We start from the raw sequence: 19,607 nt of genomic DNA on the forward strand, positions 1-19,607 counted from the left end.
TTCAACCTCTGCAGCAATGCTGGCAGCACTCATACGTCTATTTCCCAAAGACAACCTCTGGATATGACGCTGAGCACGTGCACTCAACCTTTTTGGTCGACCATGGCGAGGCCTGTTCTGAGTGGAACCTGTCCTGTTAAACCGCTGTATAGTCTTGGCCATCGTGCTGCAGCTCAGTGTGAGGGTCTTGGCAATCTTTTTATAGCCTAGGCCATCTTTATGTAGAGCAACAATTCTTTTTTTCAGATCCTCAGAGAGTTCTTTGCCATGAGGTGCCATGTTGAACTTCCAGTGACCAGTATGAGGGAGTGTGAGAGCGATGACACCAAATTTAACACACCTGCTCCCCATTCACACCTGAGACCTTGTAACACTAACAAGTCACATGACACCAGGGAGGGAAAATGGCTAATTGGGCCCAATTTGGACATTTTCACTTAGGGTGTACTCACTTTTGTTGCCAGTGGTTTAGACATTAATGACTGTATGTTGAGTTATTTTGAGGGGACAGCAAATTTACCCTGTTACACAAGCTGTACACTCACTACTTTACATTGTAGCAAAGTGTCATTTCTTCAGTGTTGTCACATGAAAAGATATAATCAAATATTTACAAAAATGTGAGGGGTGTACTCACTTTTGTGAGATACTGTATATTAATATTATGCTCAAACTTGCCATCCTGAGCCATCTATCTGTTGCAGAAGCATCTAGATTCAGTCAGGATTTTCTACGAATTCAGCCTGTATAAATAATGAAGAAATATTCAATGTTTAAACTTATATTTAGTCATGGAACCTCTGAGATATTATGTCCATTGTTACTGTCTGAATTCCTCCATATATTACAGAAAATGCTGTTCATATGAGGCTGGATGGGGCATGTCTGGGTGGAACAAAGTTCCCAAGAAACATTTCACACACAGAAACACACATCCTTGCACACACATTATAAAGGTTTCCTGTTCAACCTTTCATTTCATGTCAATGAGACAGTTGAAGATGAGGTCGGATTCTACAGTCTGTTGTCACAAATAAACTGAGAAAATCCTCTGCCGACTGGGAATGTCAGGAATCCGACGGGTTGCTGTACTTGTTCGGGCCTTTGCTGTCTGTCAGTATTACCAGGATTTTAGGTTAACATGAATGTAATACTTTTAGGTTCATTTGAATAAATGCAAATGGATTCAAAATAAGCCCTGTAAACTGAATGATGAGTTTCCCAAGTTTCCAAATGTGAAACTATCATTTGGATACTGCTGAATTTATAGCTATTCTCACAGAAGCTTCCAGTTCTGTCTTATGTTTTCCATAGCTTTTGCTTCAGCTTCACTCTGGCCACACCCTCTGCTCATAGCTGTCACCCATGTCTAATTTGTTTCACTAGTGTTATAATACCACACTGTGCAAATTTATACTCTCTTGTTTGTCTTTTATGTTTTGCAAAGTCTTGTTATTGCTACAATTCTAAACATTGATTCCTAGTCCCTAAGCTTCTGTTAGTTTCTTCCCTGGATATCCCTTCAATTATCATGATTTTCATTTGTGATACTATAAAGAAAACAACTACTGCTGCATGTATTAGTGGCAGCTTTATAGTGTCACACCACCATATCTGTGGTAACACTATTTGTCTGTTGTCTGACCCAAGTTAGAGATTTTGACTACAATTTGTGTAAAGGCTTGTATAGAGACATAGAACCACCCTCTGCTGGTTCCCTCATCCTTCAAAAGACCTTGCCACTGATGCATGTGGTGTGTTTCACTGGCATAGAAAATTTGGTGGCTTGGGGAAGAGCTGTGTAGAGTCACATTTTATTATGTAGAGGATAGAACAAGCGCTGTACTCTCCCACATCTAGCTTGGATCAAACTGCAGGTAAGCTGGGTAAACTCCCAGCAAGGTAAGCTCAGTGGTTTTTTAGTTGTGTCCTCCATTCTGATGCTGGCAACTATGACGTGCCCAAATTTACCAGCAGATATGACGGGATTCTAGGGGTTTATTGGGTTTCTATTCCATTGTTCACTCTTCCCGATTATATGTGGGTACACCACCTCTTAAACAACCAAAAGATGATCTCATGGCTCATATGAGGGCTATACTATATGGCCAAAATTATGTGGACACCGGCTCATCACACCCATACGTAGGTCTTCTTCAAACTGTTGACACAATGAATGTCTTTGTATGCTGTAATTTTACAATTTTCCCTTCAATGGAACTAAAAGACCCTAACCTGTTCCAGCATGGCAATGCCCCTGTGCACAAAACGAGCTCCATGAAGACATGGTTTGCTAAGGTTGGTGTGGAAGAACTCGAGTGTCCGTCACAGAGCCCTGACATCAACTGCACTGAACACCTTTGTGATGTAATGGAATGCTGACTGCACCCCAGCCCTCCTCACCAACATCAGTGCCTGATCTCACTAATGCTTTGTAGCTGAATGCTGAATGGAGGTTATTATAGAAGCAAAGGGGGAGCAAAATCTGGAATGGCACAAAAAGCACATATGGGTTTGATGGTCAGGTGTCCACAAACTTTTGGCATTTATTATAATGAGTGAGTTGCTTTCAGTTCCAGACTCAGTATCTCCAACTGATCCTGCCCCAGTTACTGCCCCAGTTACAGCAACAGTTACTGTAACTGATCTTGCTCCAATCTAAATGTCTAACCCTGATACTGTTCCAGTCACAGAGTCCCCCATTGCTTCAACCTCAGTCCCAGCCTCTGCATATGATCCTCCTTGGCTTGGTCTATGCCCTTGATCCTTCATAGGTTTATGCCCTTGTCTCAGTTTCTTCCACTGATCCTGCTCCAGTCTCAGACTCTGCCCTTAATTCTGCCCTAGTTCAGTCCCTGCCCATGATCCTGCTCCAGGCTCAATCTCTGCCCCTAATCCAGCACCAGTCTCACAATCTGCCACTAATTCCCCGTCAGTCTCAATCCCTGCCCAATCTTGCCTCAGGGTTAGACTCCTGATCCCACTCCAATCTCAGTCTCTGACCCTGATCCTACACCAGTCTCATTCTTTGCCATTGATCCCACTCCAGTCTCTATCATGGATCCCATCTCAGTCTCACTTTCCTTCACTGATCCTGCCGATGACTTGCATGGTCACTAATCTTGAAGCTCCCAAGTATTATTATACCTGTTGCAGGTATTTCAAGCTTATTTGGAGGACCACTTAACCACCACTTAACCACAAATTTTCATGTAGAGATTTTAGACAAACATCTTTACCACTTTGTTGTCAGATAATAAATATTCAGTATATTTAAAAAAAAATCAAGTACAGTCCATGTACTGATTCTAGTATCACTAGGGTCTAAGAAGCACAGGTTTATAGTGAATAGTGCCTGCAGAATAAGCATGTGTCAGTATAGAATGGGTCATCAAATGAGTATTCAAGAGTACAAACCATGAGTCTTAACTGAGGGAATATTGATAAGGGAAGATTGAATCCTTCCTTGGTGGCTACCTGCAGCCAAGATCTCCCTTACAACTTTGGGGGTGAAATTAAGCACTTGATTAAATATTAGCTAGGTGCTGTTGTGGTCCTCCAATTTGTAGTAATTTCAAAACTTTATTTCAGTGTGTTTGGTTAATATAAGGACAGCTTCAGAGTGACGAACGTTTTTAATAGTACAATTATTCATTGTTTTAATTAGAGTGTCTGGACCAAAACTGTCAAGAATTAGATATAGATGTATAAATATAGATATAAAAATGTCTGTTAGTGCCGGTTTTACAACATACATGACTTGATTATATATTGTTGGTCTACAGACCGAGAGTATATCCAGTACTGCTCTGAAAGCTTCTATCCATTGTTTGACATTAACAGACCCCCCCCCCCCCCCCCCCCCCCAGATTAGGTCTTGGAAGGATAGTCCAGGGTAAGGTCATTCTTACTATAAAATATCAGCTACAAATTGCATTAGTTAATTATAATTTTTTCCCTCTTCACCGTTGGCAGAATATGTGAATCAGTTTGTGAATCAGTATGTAAATCAGTGTGTCAGCTATGTTGAGTGATATTCACATATGCAATGGGTAAAATTGGTGAAGTTTGGGTTGGACAGCTCAGTGTGAGGTGTGACAGCTCATTGTGTATGCAGTTTTTTTTTTTTGTAAGATTACCAATGTCGATTATGATGTTACAACTGTAATTGCATTTAATGGGTCAGTTCTGATAAGCTCTGATCTAAGGCACAAGAAGTTACATTATTTTGCACAAATCTACCCCCTAGTGGTCAGAACAGGTGTAACATATAACGCATATCAAGCTGTGAGAGGGTGTCCATAGCAAAATCATTCATCTAAAATTTACATTAACCCACAGATGTAGTGTTGTCTATAAAAAAAAGTTAAGAACCCCTATTCTTGCCAAATTGGCACCCACCATAAAAATACAGTTGCATGCTGTTATCTGTTTTGTGATATAAATTATTTATTTACATTTACAGAAAAAGACCCCACCAAGACAAAACAAAGAAACTAGTGGAAATATTACCCATACATAACCAAATAGTAGGACTTGTCCTAACATAATGTCCTAAGATCCTCTCAGTTTGTGTCCTGTGCCACAGGTAGAAGGCACCGCGTGTCACCCCACCTTTGCCTCACCTACAACCCCACCATCACCCCCTCCCCTCTGTCTAGTAGTACGGTCCGGTATGGTCCATCTTGTTGTACCAGGAGGCAGGAGGGAATAGCTGTTTTTGTATATTTAATCACTTGCTACTACATATCCACGATTGTGAGGCTTCTCCCAACACTTAGATGAGGCGGGTGGAGGCGCGCAGGGTGTTCTCAGAGTTGTAGTGCGTGACGTTTTGTTTTTGACGGTTGATACGGTTAGTCCGTGGGCACTTCCTGTAGAGATGGCAAAAATGACAAAAATGGGTGAATATTAATGATGACTGAGTGCATATTTTAAGCTTCAGAAGAATATAAGCGGGAGGTGTGTGGGATCTGGATCTGCACAACAGGAGATGATTTTTATAGACCCTGGACCTTTGATGCCACCTAGTGGTACAATATGAACATATTGGGTAAGCGATGCAGTATGGCTCTTCCTTTGTTCTAAATGATTTTTTAAAAATAGGTAAATAAGGTTGCTGATACAAGAAGTGGGCTGCCTTTTTTCCATTTCTTTCTTTAAATAATAAAAAAAAAATTGTACTCCAACTAGTGGTGTTCATTGTGGCTTTGTATTAGAACAGTTATGAATTATGTCATGTTGGCTCCAGAAGCATTGACTAACATGGTCCATTTTTTATTTGGCTGAAAACCTTAAAGTTTGAAATGCACTATTTACAGTGGGGGAAACAAGTATTGAATGAGTCAACATTTTTTTCAGTAAATATATTTCCAATGAGGCTATTCACATGATATTTTCACCAGACTTTGGAATTAACTCAATAAATCCACACATATAAAGAAATCCAAACATTAAAGTCCATAAATTAAGTTATATGTAATAAAGAGGAATGACACTGCAAAAAAGTTTAACAAAAAAATCCAACAAAAAACGCTAATTGAAATGTATTTAATACTTAGTGGAGAAGCCTCTGTTTGTAATGACAGCTTCAAGACGCTTCCTGTATGAAGAAATTAATCGGCCGCAGTATTCAGGTGTGATTTTGGTCCATTCTTCTAAACATATTGTCTTTAAATCTTGTTCAATTAGATTCAAGTCAGGTGATTGACTGGGCCATTCTAACACCTTGATTTTTTTTCCTCTGAAACCAACTGAGAGTTTCATTTGCTGTATGCTTTGGATCGTTGTCCTGCTGGAAGGTCCACCCATGTCTCATCTTCATCATCCTGGTGGATGGCAGCAGATTCTTCTCAAGAATCTCCCGGTAAAGGGCTACATTCATCGTTCCTTTAATTATAGGAAGTCTGCCAGTACCATGTGATGAAAAATAGCCCCACACCATGATGCTTCCACCTCCAAACTTCACTGTTGGTATAGTGTTTTTAGGGTGATGTGCAGTGCCATTTCTTCTCCAAACATGGTGTGTAGTATGACAGCCAAAAAGTTAGATTTTGCTCTCCTCTGACCAGACTACACTCTCCCAGTGTTTCATAGGCTTGTCCAAAAGAGTTATAGCAAACTTTAAACAAGCTTCGACATGCCTTTTCTTTAGTAATGGAGTTTTGCGGGGTGAGCATGAGCAGTGGAGTGCATTGCTTATTGTTTTCTCTGTGACGATGGCACCTGCTGCCTCCAAGTGTTTCTGGAGCTCTTTCCGAGTGGTCCTTGGCTCTTGGGCTACTCTTCTGACTATTCTTCTGACTCCCTGGTCAGAAATCTTGCAAGGAGCTCCTGTGCATGGCCGGTTGATGACGCAGTGATGTTGCTTCCACTTGCAGCCCCAATGGTGCTTACTGGAGGATTGAGAAGTTTTGAAATACATCTGTATCCGATTCCATCAATATGTTTCACAACAATAAGGTTGTGAAGGTCTTGGAAGAGCTCTTTGATTTTACCCATTATGAGATGCTTATTGTGTGACACCTTGATAATGAATAGCCTTTTTGTAGACCATTAATTTACTAACCCAGCTGATATTAATTTGCACAGATAGGAGGTATAATTACTTTCTAACTGCTTACAGATTTCAGATGGTTCCTTGCCTTACCTTGCCTTAGAGAACTGCCTTTTCTTTGCGTGTTCAATATTTTTTTTCCTGTGTCATTCCACTTTATTCCACATAACTTTATTTTTGGACTTTAATGTTGTGAATTCTTTATATTTGTGGATTTCCTGAGGTAATACTGATGTCTGGTGAAAATTTCATGTGAATAACCTCATTGGACATATATTTACTGAAAAAAAATGTAGTTGCGCTCAATACTTATTTCCCCCACTGTATTTAGTCAGAGTGAGGAAACAAAGGAAATATTCTGACACCATTAATTTCATCATGCCTTCAGCTTGACGTATTCCTTAATCTCTATGTTTTGTATAAGTGTTGTCTTTTTTGGCGCAGTAACATATTAACTAGCATTAGCTGGTGCAAAAAAGGGTAACACTTCAATTTTAAGGTTCAGTAATAAACTACTTATAAGCAAGACTGCTTTTAAATCCTTTTTATTTATTATATAATTATTTTATATAACTCTAGTAAACACATTAATTAAGCAATTTGAAAGTGAATAATGTAAAGGTCAACAAGGTTGCTCAACTCCAGTCATAAGGACTCAGTGACTTGCAAATAATCAGGTTTTTCTCAGCATGTAATCTAGCTCATAAACAGTGCCTCATCTTATTATCAAACTCCTGTGGAGATTTTTGTTTTATTTTATTTATTTATTTATTTTTATATATTTATTTATTTATTCTTGTATCTTACATCTGTGTCTGACATATAACTGAAGAATAACTGTATTAATTAAAATGTTTTATCTTGTTCTCATTTTACATTTTATTTATTTGTGAACATACTTTTAATAATTTCTTGCAGATTTTGTCTATATTTTCTGAGATACTTCATCTTTTTTTTCCAAATTTTTGGAGATTATGTCAATATTGGTAAATATGTTCCTCAATTTTCTTAAATGTTTGTAGCACTTTGTCTATACTTGTGGAGATTTTTAAAAATTTTGATCGATGTTTGCAGCTTTTACCAAGTAATTGTGGAGGATTATTTTTGTATTTTCTTATTTCCTTCATTTTTTCTTCTTTTTTTCCAGCTAATTGCCTATATTTGAGCTGACCACACCTTCGCAAGTCTGTGCACAGATCGACAAGCCCACTGGGAATTTTCCAGATGCTCCAGATGGCTGGTCCACATCTATTTCTGCATCTATCATTGATCTGTAAGTAAACACTCCCCCTGCTGGCTTGTCATGCTCTGTGTGAAGTGCTTCAGAGTAGTTTCTTGGTATTCGTTTAGAAGGTTATTCAGGATTGGAGCAGATTTAAACTTTAATCACTGATCCCCGCACGGCACCACAATCTGCTGACCTTTAACAGAGTATTAATTCAGTGGCCTCCCACTGGAACTGAATACACTCCCACTGGAAGTTGAACCGTGATGAGGTGTGTGTGTGTGTGTGTGGGTATGTGCCTGTGTGTGGGCATCAACTACCCTGAAAACTGCCTTGTCTGTATAACAGCGTGTGAACTGCAGCGTTTGTATAACATGACTCTTTGGCTTTGATGATTTTTGTGATAATAGCACACATGCAAATAATAAGGCATAAGAATAAGATGTTACATATTTACCAGGGACAGGTTGAAATGAAAACAGTGAATGAATACAAATTAAATCAGCTCCACTTATTACCTTGAAAAACCAAATGTGCACAGTATAGTGACTTTTTCATGATGATATATAAATCTGTTTCACTTAAATATTTCATGTTGATATTTTAGTGCTACAAATAACTGTCCAACAGAGCTCAGAGCTCAAAGCAAATGCATTTTCATTACTGTTTTGTGTTTTTGTGGCTGTTCAGTCATGTGTGAGCCTCTAGGACAGAATTATTAGTAGCTAATTTCTTGTTTCTATGATGGTGAGTGGTATTTAAATTTGTTTTGTTAAACATTTTTATTCATTCGGATATAAAGATGATTTTCCATGTATAATGAGCTGTCGGATTGACAATGGAAACCACAACTGAGTTGATTATTTTTTTCAGAAAAATAATCGAGTTTGTTGTGGTTATACATTATAGTAGCTGGATAAAGTATTCTATTTACACTGATCATCCATAACATTAAAACCACCTTCCTAATATTGTGTAGGTCCTCCTTGTGCCACCAAAACAGTTCTGACCAGTTGACTCCACAAGACCTCTGCAGGTGTGCTGTGGTATCTTGCACCAAGACATTAGCAGCAGGTCCTTTAAGTTCTGTAAGTGGTGAATTGGGGCCTTCATGGATTGGACTTGTTTGTCCAGCAAATCCCACAGATGCTTGATTGGATTGAGATCTGGGGAATTTGAAGGCCAAGTCAACATCTTGAACTCTTTGTCATGTTCCTCCAACCATTCCTGAACAAGTTTTGAAATGTCGCAGGGCACATTATCCTGCTGAAAGAGGCCACTGCCTTTAGGGAATAGCGTTCCCATGAAGGGGTGTACAGGATCTGTAACAATGTTTAGGAAGGTGGTACATGTCAAATTAACATCCACATGAAAGCCAGGACCCAAGGTTTCCCAGCAGAATATTGCCCATAGCATCACACATCCTCCACCGTCTTGCCTCTTCCCATAGTGAATCCTGGTGCCAACTCTTCCCCAGGTGAGCGATGCACATGCACCCAGCTGTCCACATTATGTAAAAGAAAACGTGATTCAACAGACCAGGTCATGCTCTTCCATTGCTCCATGGTCCAGTTCTGATGCTCACATGCCCTTTGTAGGAGCTTTCGGCAGTGTACAGAGGTTAGCATGGGCACCCTGAACGGTCTGCGGCTACGCAGCCCCATATGCAGCAAACTGTGATGTGATTTTTCCTGCTACCAATGAATCAACTCTGAGAACTGACTGTTCACTTGCTGCCTAATATAGATGCCATTGGAACGAGATAATCAATGTTATTCACTTCACATCTCAGTGGTTTTAATATTATGGTTTTAATGTTATGGCTGATCGGTGAATGTTTAAAGTAAATCATGTATAGTCATTGGTTTTGTGGATGTACACTATCAGTGGCATAGCACTACAACACAATTAGGGTACTTCACTTGATGTTTTGGCATAGAAGTTTTGGCTAAAAGAGGGGTCTTATCAAGCGGTAAGTGCAATTTTGAATAAACAGGTGTAAAAACTACCCTCGAATGGTAGATTTTGATTCAACGTAATGTACACTAAACTAAAAAGTTTACAAAATGCAAACCACTTAAGATGTCAGCTTTTGTGTGCAACTTTTTATGTGTGTATGTGTGTATTGTGTGTATGTGTATGTGTGTGTGTGTGTAGGCTTACCGGGTGATACACAGCACCACCACACAGATGATAGCCACCTGCAGGGCTCCGATGATGGAGGCAATGAGGACGTAACGGACTTTTCCAGAACCCGGGACCACATACAGCACGTTGTATTCCTTGGTGTCACACTGTGGGCCGCTGAATCCTGAGTGACAACTGTGTGGACCAAAAATCGGCCAATGAGGGAAGGACAACAGACCAATGAAGGAAAAGAACCAATAAGAGTACATCAATGGACAATATCAGTGAAGGTAAGTCAATGACTCAGTAGTGGTTAGTAAATGGGACAATAGACCAATAAAGACAGAGCAGATGTACAAATGTGGTGGGACAATGAAATGCAAAAGAAATATGGGCAACGGCCCAGTGAAGGAAGGCCAATAGGGCAATGAGGATGGGGCAATGGGTGGATGAAGAAATGAAACAAATCAATGAGGGTGTGCCAAAAGATGAATGACAATGAGACAATAGATCAATAACAGTGAGAGAGTTGACCAATAAGAGAAAGGCAACAGTCCGAAGATGGTTAGTGTAACTTAATAAAGAGATATACACTCACCAGCCACTTTCATAGGAACACCTACTTATTCATGCAATTATTCAATCAGCCAATCATGTGGCAGCATTAGAATGTATAAAATCATGCAGATACAGGTCAATAGCTTCAGTTAATGTTTACATAAAACTGCTGATTTCACATATAGCATTCATGAGCGTTTACACAGAATGGTGTCAAAATTCAAAAAACCTCCTGTGTGTGGCAGTTCTGCTGCAGAAATGCCTTGCTAATAAAAGACATCAGAGGAGAATATCTAGACTGATTTGAGCTCACAGGAAGACTACAGTAACTCAAATAATCACTCGTTACAATTGTGGTGAGCAGAAAACCATCTAAAAAGCTCAACACCTCAAACCTTGAGGTGGATAGTCTACAACACCAGAAGACCGAATCTGGTTCCACTTCTGTCAGCCAGAAGCAAGAATCTTATGGAAATAAATTTGTGCCAAAAGTGGCAAAATAAACAGCATTCTCTGTTAACAGTTTTCTAAGCTTTGTTTTCGCTAATAATGGTTTATGAATGTGCTGCCAGCATTTTCGGTTATGCTTTCAAACTTTTCATTTATGCTCAGCAAGATTATGTTTGCCATTCTGGCAAAAACCTCATGTGTGGGCAGGGCTTAACAGCGATTTACTCATATTGGCTAGTGAGATTTGGATCGACAGTGTCCAGTTGAGGATGATGATGATGATGACGCTCTGTGCCGCTCCCGAGAGCTCATTTCGTAAAAACAGTGGTATGAGACTACCCAAAACTCAAATATAAATTTTTTAACTAATATACTGACTAAGTAAGTAACACGTTTTGCTTGTATTTTCTCATTTGTAAGTCGCTTTGGATAAAAGCGTCTGCTAAATGAATAAATGTAAATGTAAATGTAAGTAAGTAATTTCCACTACAAAGTACAAACACTATAACTATACAGAGAACCGCATCCAGAGTGCTCTCCAAAATTCACACCAATGAAGTCTCTACTTCCAGGTCAGGGAGCTGTCGATCTAAATCTCACTAGCCAGAGTAAATTGCCCCGCCCACACGAGAGGTTCATGTCAGAATGGTGCAAAGGTAAACTTGGGCCAAAAAGTTAAAGTTAAACAAAAAGTCAGAGTTACAGTTAAACGAAAAGTCAGCATTACAGTTAAACGGAAACTCTGGCAGCATATTCATAAACCATGATTAGTGAAAGCTTAGAAAACTGTAAACAAAGAATGCTGTTAATTTGAAGACCATGTTGAATCTTTGCCACTGAGTTCACTGTTTTCAGTTTCAGAGTCTTTTTCTTCTTTCTCATTGTATATCTTTGCTTGTTTCATAAAAAGTTACATTCAATACTTTTGGAACAAATTTAATTCCATGGAATTTGAAGCTACAGCAGGCACAGACTCAAAAAACTGGACAGTTAATAGGAAAACTGTCTCCTGGTCTTTTTGTAATCTTCAATTGTCCCGTATTGGCAAGCCTGTTCTCAATGTAGCCTGAGATTTAACCTCATTCTGATGTTTGAAGTGAACATTAACTGAAGCTCACCTATGTCTAAATGATTTTACACATTGTGCTGCTGCCACATGATTGGCTGATTGGATAACTGCATGAATGAGCAGGGGCACAGGTGTTTTTTTTGTTTGTACATTAAGGGCTGTCAAACTCCATTAAACATTTAAAATCACATTCAAATTGGAATTTTAAATGGAATAAGTTTGGTATTCATTTGAATTCATTTGAATATTAATATTAAACTGTTATTAATGTTAAACTGCCACAGACAGCGTAAACACTATATTCTGGATTTGAATAAAAGGATGGCAAAATTTGCTCGTTTCTTAAGCAAAGATAATTATGCGAAGGAAAAATTAATATTTTCTTGTCCCTGACATTTAGTTAGATTTACATTTCTTGGGCAATACAGGATAATAAACTTCTCCAATCTTCAACATAAACATCACGCAGAATCTCAAATGGCTTGCTATTCACTATATTTGCTCACTAAATGGTGTCGCAAAAAATATGAAGCGCAGTATATGAACACTTTTTTTATTCAACCACGGAAAAAGAAAGACTGACATAGTATTGACTGTAGTACTGACATTAATTTTTAGGACATACTTTGTGCAAATTTGTTCTTTAATTAGAAACTAATAACATAAATTTAAATAAAATCAATAAATGATGTGTATATTCAGATATATTCACCTTTTCTAGTTAACAAGGATCATTTAGCAACAAAAACATGTAGGAATCTCATGTTTTTAGAGTTACGTTAGACAGTTAAATGTAAATATTGAAAAGCAGATTTTTTTTTTACCTTTTGAATTTAATTAATATATAATATTATTGAAAAAATTCTGAATATTATTCAAAGGGTGAAATAATTTGACAGCTATGTGTGTGGGCTTCTTCCCTGGACAAAATACCCATGTCCTCAAATATGTCTCTTTCTCTCTCTCTCTCTCTATTTCTCTCTCTCTCTCTCTCTCTCTCTCTCTCTCACACACACACACACACACACACACACACACGCACACACACACACATCTTTCTCTATTCTCTTCAGACTTCTCTCTAGGGAGATTCTTGCTGAGTAACAGCTGCTGAGTGTTGAGTGCAGCACCTGTTAGACCTAAACTCTTCCTCTCTCCTTGCACTCGTTTGCTCTCACATCCTTTCTCACCTTGCACTCACATTAGTGACTGACAAAGCATCAAGAGGCCAATCATTTAGTTGGGGATAAGTGTCTTTTGAACTGAGATAGTTTTGAATGATTTGAATGATTGAACTTTATGCAAATGACTTGTTATATAGTAAAGGTACAAAGAGTGTTTGGTGCCAAACTGGAAAAAAATCAACACTGGTCTCATATTGTTTTAAAAAATGTAAATGGTCATATCATGTCATGATAAAAGCAGTCAGTGCATGCTGACTTGAGACACATCTGCAGTGATATCAGTGATTTGTTTATTTCCAGTGAACTCAATTTTACTCATTATATTTTTCTCTTGAACTAAACATTTCTCTCTATTCACTGTCGTTGTCTTGTCCAGCTTTGTGAGATGTACACAGCAGGGGGAGCTGTTGTGCCTTTTTTTTTTTAGGTGTGTGTGTGTGTGTGTGTGTGTGTGTGTGTGTGCTGGTTTACGGGTGTGTGTGTGTGTGTGTGTGTGTGTGTGTGTGTGTGTGTGTGTGTGTGTGTGTGCATGTGTGTACCTGCAGGATGGTGTGGAGAGCATGTTGGGGTATTCACAGTCTCCGTGTACGCAGTAGTTCTTGTAGTGCTCTGGACAAGGGATGTAAATTCCACGTGCCACCTCCGACACTTCGGGCTTCTCCTCTACACAACACAACACCACACCACACAACACAACACAACACACACATACACAATGTCAGCTACTTTATTTCTCTATCTCTCCTACTGCGCCTCTGTCTGTCTGCCTCTCTCTCTAGCAGGCTCAGTCTCCCTCTTTGTCTAACACTTTCTCTCTCACTCTTTCTCTATGCCTCTTCCTCTCTCTGAATTCTGTCTCTAATCTAACTTGACATGTCTCTGTTGGTTCCTTTATAGCAAGCAGTTACACTACAACACTTTTATTTGGATCAGCACAGATGCCAAAACATCACAATGCAGATTACAATAAAAATGTCTCAGTAAATGTGCATGAACTCAACAAATTACTGTCAGTCAGCAGCTTGCAGCATATTACACTCCCTACAGAGGAATCATTTAGAAAAGCTATAAAACACAAACACACACACACACACACACACACACCTGGCAAGTCGGCTCTAGCGTAGTGTCCATCCTCAGGTTTGTTTCCTGTTATCATGTCACCTAATGGTTAAAACAAAACAAAAAAAAGTTTTAAGTGCACAAGCTTAAATTGTCAGAGAGTCATTAAACTGTAATTTAAATTAAATAATTTAGTCAGCATCTCTGCGGCAGCTGCTATACACTGGCTGATGTTATTGCACTCATTAATGGAGTTTTTTTTGCTTAAACTGTACATCTGGCCAACTGTCCCTCCACAGCAGGTGGCCACCGAATAACACAATACGACAACACTTCACAGGTAAATGTGTGTGTGTGTGTATGTGTGTGTATGTGTGTGTGTGCGTGTGTGTTGCATAGGGAGCTCCGTCTGTCTCCTTAACCCTCATCTGTTTGGGTCAAAATGACCCATTTTCATTTTTCACTCCATGTGTAGCTTTATATTTTTTGGCTCAATTAACACACACGTTCAGTCATTTTAGAATGTCATATTTATATTACATTGATGATGTTCAGATCATGAAGCTGAGTGTGAATAAAAATATCTGATCCCTCTATCGTTGATTGACACTCCCACCTGCGCTGCCAGGACTGTTATGTATCTGTTTCCAAAAGCGTTGTTATCAATAATAACTGAGATGGAGGTAAGGTGTACTGCGTTATTTATGTTATAACTGTATTGTTAGAAAAACTAAAGAGAGTTGAGTGATAGATGGAGGGCTGAACAGGTAAAGCATGACATCGCTTGCCTTGACAGTGACCCAGGAACTTGACTTCGATGCGCTCCTGCCTTTGACAAGAGGCTTCTTTGACTTGGCACGGGTTGTCGTACGAGCGGCCGTCCGATGCGCACACCGGGTTGAAGCTTATGTGGGAACAGTCGATGTTACACACACACCTGTGGACGCAGATTCAGATTTACTGCTGACGATTTATCCACAACCAGAGGATTAAAGTGTACTCTGACATTACATTTAGCTATATTTTAGACCAGTACTGGGCTGTATCCCAATCTGCACTTTATTATTCAAAATAAAATGTAAAAATGTTCGCCACCAGATTTGATTTTGGTGACCAATATGTAAGAATTATTGACTCAAAAATCAATTATTATAGATGAAATAATCTGTAGTGCCATAGGGGTTCAGTTCCATCATTATAAGTCATGAGCTACGTCCCAAACCTCTTCAGTACTTTCACTTTGTTGTCTTTAAACCATTTTGCACCAACTTTGGAGGTTTGCTGGAAGACCCGGTTGCAACCAACTTTCTGGCTGATGTCTTGAGGTGTTGCTTAAGTATATCTAGATAATCTTCCTTCCTCATGGTGCCATTGATTTCCTTAAGTGCACCAGTCCCTTTTCACGCAAAACACCCCCACAGTATGATGCTACCACCCCATGCTTCACAGTTGGGATGGTTTTCTTTGGATTGAAAGCCTCAGACTTTTTCCTCCATACATAGCACTTATCACTATGTACAAACAGTTACATTTTTATTTCTTCTGACCAGATAACAAAAAGCTGGTGACTACCTGCAAACACCAGTCTGGCTTTTTCTGTGGAGTAAGGGCTTCTCTTAATGGTGTATGTACATAATTTGTTACTTGATGCCTCCAACTCCTTCACCAGTTTCTTTATTGTTGTTTAGGGGTTCAGTTGAACCTTTTGGACCAACGCTCACTCATCTCTGAGATTGAATGTCTTTTGGTGTCAACTATATTATTTAATATGGGGTAGTATGTGGTTGGATGGATAAGTACAAGCAATGTCAAACAGTCCTAAATCTTTATATCCCAAATTATCCACACAGAGGTAACATGGAATAACCTTCAAACCTACAACAAAGCACCAAACACACACACACACACACACACACACACACACACACACACACACACACATATCATGGATTAGAATATTATTAATGGATAAACATCACAGACTCAGACCTGGAGGATGCTGTCAAACTTGAAGCTGTCAGTAGAGTTTGAGTTGGCAATGACTAAAGAATTCAATATTTCAGAGAGCAAGCCAAAAATAGGTACCGACACACACTGTGATCTGCATCACGATGTTCTCACTGCTGTCTGTATGACACCCCAATAAAATGATTCGCACACTACGCTAAGACATAAAGTTGTGAGACCTTGCTCTTCCAGTGTCTATGGTGTGTCCAAGTATGTATTATAACAGGATAACAGGTCTGTATCAGGTAAATAAGTGGATAAAAATGACAGCTGTACATTTCTGAATTGTTCAAGGGCTGGGTGATATGATGATTTGCTATAGCATGATAAGTGTAGTATTATGTTTTTCAGAGTGTATTGTAAGTGTTTCTATAATATTGAACCTCTGCTCAGTTTGTGTGTACTTGTTAATATGGTGACGTTTTCTGTGAAGAGACACTTATTTAGCAGCATGTGACAAGCTGTATGTTTTGTGGATGTTCCATAACATACAATGTAACTATGAATAGGTTAAAAACTACAACGTGTTGTTCTAAAATAAATTACAATTCTAATTATTGATAATTGATATCTCCAACTTTGATTGAAGTTGTGCTATGGAAAGTAGCCATAGCGTTTTAATGCTTTAAATGCTATTGTTAAAATGATATAGGTAATGGTTATAATTTAACAGAAAAGTATTTAGCATCAAACAGAAAGAAGAACTTACAAATGGTTAATATTTCAGCTGTACCACCCACAAACTAACGTCTATAATGTGTATTAGTCATCAAGCCCACTTGTTCTCATGTTGGAATAAAATTCACCACTGTTCGTGTCAGTGCCAGTAAACACTGAAGCCTTTGAAAGCCTCAGCTTCCATTTATGAAACTGTTTAGGTTAGCGTTTTCTCAAACACTCTCAAAGAGTACAACAGTAAAATACATAGATCCCCCCAACACAACCCACCCTTCCCCCCACCCAAACTGCCTGCATTAGCAAGCAATGAAATGAATCCCACTACACAGGGTGTGAAATAATGGCTTCTACACACCACATAGTGCTTTATTGTCCATTAGCGCACCATTTTCAGATTCAGCTAAAGGTGATGTGTCACTTGTAACTCCACTGGGTTTTAGAAACGGCATCTATACGACACAATTTCAGCCTGAAAGCAATATTTGCTCACATAAAGGGTCGTAACGTAAAATATTTCGCTGCATAACTCGTGTTAATGGACAGAAGTGGACATGAATTGAACAGGATAAAGTGGTGTAATGGAGCTCTGATGAGGTCATCAGCTGAGGGCAGGAGGATTAGTGGAGAGCAGTGGCTTATGAGTTCTGCTGGCTTTGAGGTCCCAACACTTGTTCTGGCTGCTGTTCTTATTCACACAAGCCTTCATTAGTGAGGATGTAATGAGGATTTGGATGTGTGTGTTAGAGAGGGTGTGTGTGTGTGTGTGTGTGTGTGTGTGTGTGTGTGTGTGTGTGTGTGTGTGTATGTAAAAGAGACTGAGAAAGAGGGCAGGAGGAAGAGAGAGTAAGAAACTATGAAGTTATGTGTGTATATATTTCATTATTTTTTTCTGTGTACTGCAATATGAATATTGAATATGAATACAGTAATTACAGAAAGAACTGATATGTTCTAAACAGATACAAATACAGATGTCAATTTGTATTTGTACCAATTAGATGTAATTCATCCTTAGTGACTTCCTGCTCAGGGTTGTGGTGGTTTAAATTAAGCTACATTGCTATGTGCACATTTATAATTTAAACCACTTGTGAACAGTTGAGTGATGTAGCTAAGGACGAGGAACTGGCTGAGCCAGAATACATACACGATGTTGAAACTGCTGACAATTCTACATCTGTTTCTTTTCATATGTTTTCCAGGGGACCAACAAAAACCCTTCCAGTTTAAGTCACACCCACTTGAGGTTTAAATCTGAATCCAGACAGGAATAAATGGAGCATTAAACAGATATAGATGCAGATACAGATAATGACACTGAGTTACACCCCTAGAATAGATACACTTCTTAAAGGTTTGTTCTATAGTTATAGATATATTATAGATGCACTCATATATAAAGGATGTGACAAAAAGTTTCCATTCCAGATTTATTTGCTCTTTGCTGTTATAATAACCTCCACTCTTCTGGGAAGGCTTTCCACTAGATTTTGGAGCATGGATGTGGGAATTTGTGTTCATTCAGCTACAAGAGTATTAGTGAGATCAGGCACTGATGTTGTGATGAGGAGGAGGCTGATGTTGTGATGTTGACGAGGTCTGTAGTGCAGTTGGTGTTCCAGTTCATCTCAAAGGTTTTCAGTGGAGTTGAGGTCAGGGCTCTGTGCAGGACACGTGAGTTCTTCCACTCCAACCTAAACACACCATGTCTTCATGGAGCTCGCTTTGTGCACAGGGGCATTGTCATGCTGGAACAGGTTTGGGCCTCTTAGGTCCAGTAAAGGGAAATTATACTGCTACAGCATACAAAGACATTCTATACAATCGTGTTCTTGTGTGCTTCCATCTTTGTGGCAGTTGGTCCATATATATATTAGGGATGAACCAATCCTATTTTCAATATGACACTGATATCAGAGCTGCATCAGTGACCACATGCAAGTGTCACACAAGTTCATGGTATAAATTACATCAGTGATATCTAAAATCTGATCCCATACCGATCCAGAGTTCAGGCCCATATACAGAACCTTATATTTAAACAATAGAGCAGAGAAGGATTGCGTTATTGTGAATAGCATCACGGTTGTGATTTGATTGCAGGCACAAGGTGAAGGTAAGTCCAATAGATAACCACAGTTTACACAGTAAAAAAAGTAGTTCCATCACAAATGTCTTGTGTCATGTAACAGGGTTTGGAGACGGATGCAAGTGCAGTTAAAACTTTTATTGAAGAGAGGCAGTAAGACATAAAAATTCTGGGGTAAAATCATGGTAAAAACAGGCATAGAACAGGTGAGGGGTCAGGCGATTGGTAAAGAACATAAACTAGGCTTGGACGAGAATTGAAAAACGTGAGGACAAAACAGGATCAAAACCATGAAACGCTGAACAAGGATCAAAGTCTCTGTACAGGTCTGGCGATAAACACACAGCACACAGAACAAAGAACCATGGGGGTTAAATATACAACGAAATCAAAGGGCAAAACATAAAGAGCTGTGAATAATGATGACACGTGAGGGAGACAGCCAATAAAAGACAGGGGCAGAGACAAGACATAAACCGTAACAAAACACACATGTCCAAAAGTAAACATATTTAATGACAACCCGGAAGCGCACGCTGACAAAATCTGTGGCACCTTGTTGCTATGCAAGAAAATACATTTTGCAGAGTCTGTGAACTAGC

At 39.1% G+C, this 19,607-nt stretch overlaps 1 protein-coding gene across 2 annotated transcripts in view; it reads right to left on the reverse strand.

The window, feature by feature from the left end:
• Positions 1-3,870: 3,870 nt before the first annotated feature.
• Positions 3,871-19,607, reverse strand: part of tmeff2a (transmembrane protein with EGF-like and two follistatin-like domains 2a) — a 117,266-nt gene continuing 101,529 nt past the window's right edge. For both annotated transcript variants that reach the window (XM_017470611.3, XM_017470610.3), the window contains exons 6-10: positions 15,020-15,168; positions 14,274-14,333; positions 13,709-13,832; positions 9,945-10,103; positions 3,871-4,874 (exon numbers count right to left, since the gene is read on the reverse strand). In XM_017470611.3, the coding sequence (XP_017326100.1) occupies positions 4,778-4,874; positions 9,945-10,103; positions 13,709-13,832; positions 14,274-14,333; positions 15,020-15,168 (589 nt within the window). In that variant the 3' untranslated portion in view covers positions 3,871-4,777. The remainder of the gene's footprint in view (positions 4,875-9,944; positions 10,104-13,708; positions 13,833-14,273; positions 14,334-15,019; positions 15,169-19,607) is intronic.

Source organism: Ictalurus punctatus, chromosome 6 (assembly GCF_001660625.3).
Source record: "Ictalurus punctatus breed USDA103 chromosome 6, Coco_2.0, whole genome shotgun sequence".
Classification (NCBI taxonomy): Eukaryota; Metazoa; Chordata; class Actinopteri; order Siluriformes; family Ictaluridae; genus Ictalurus; species Ictalurus punctatus.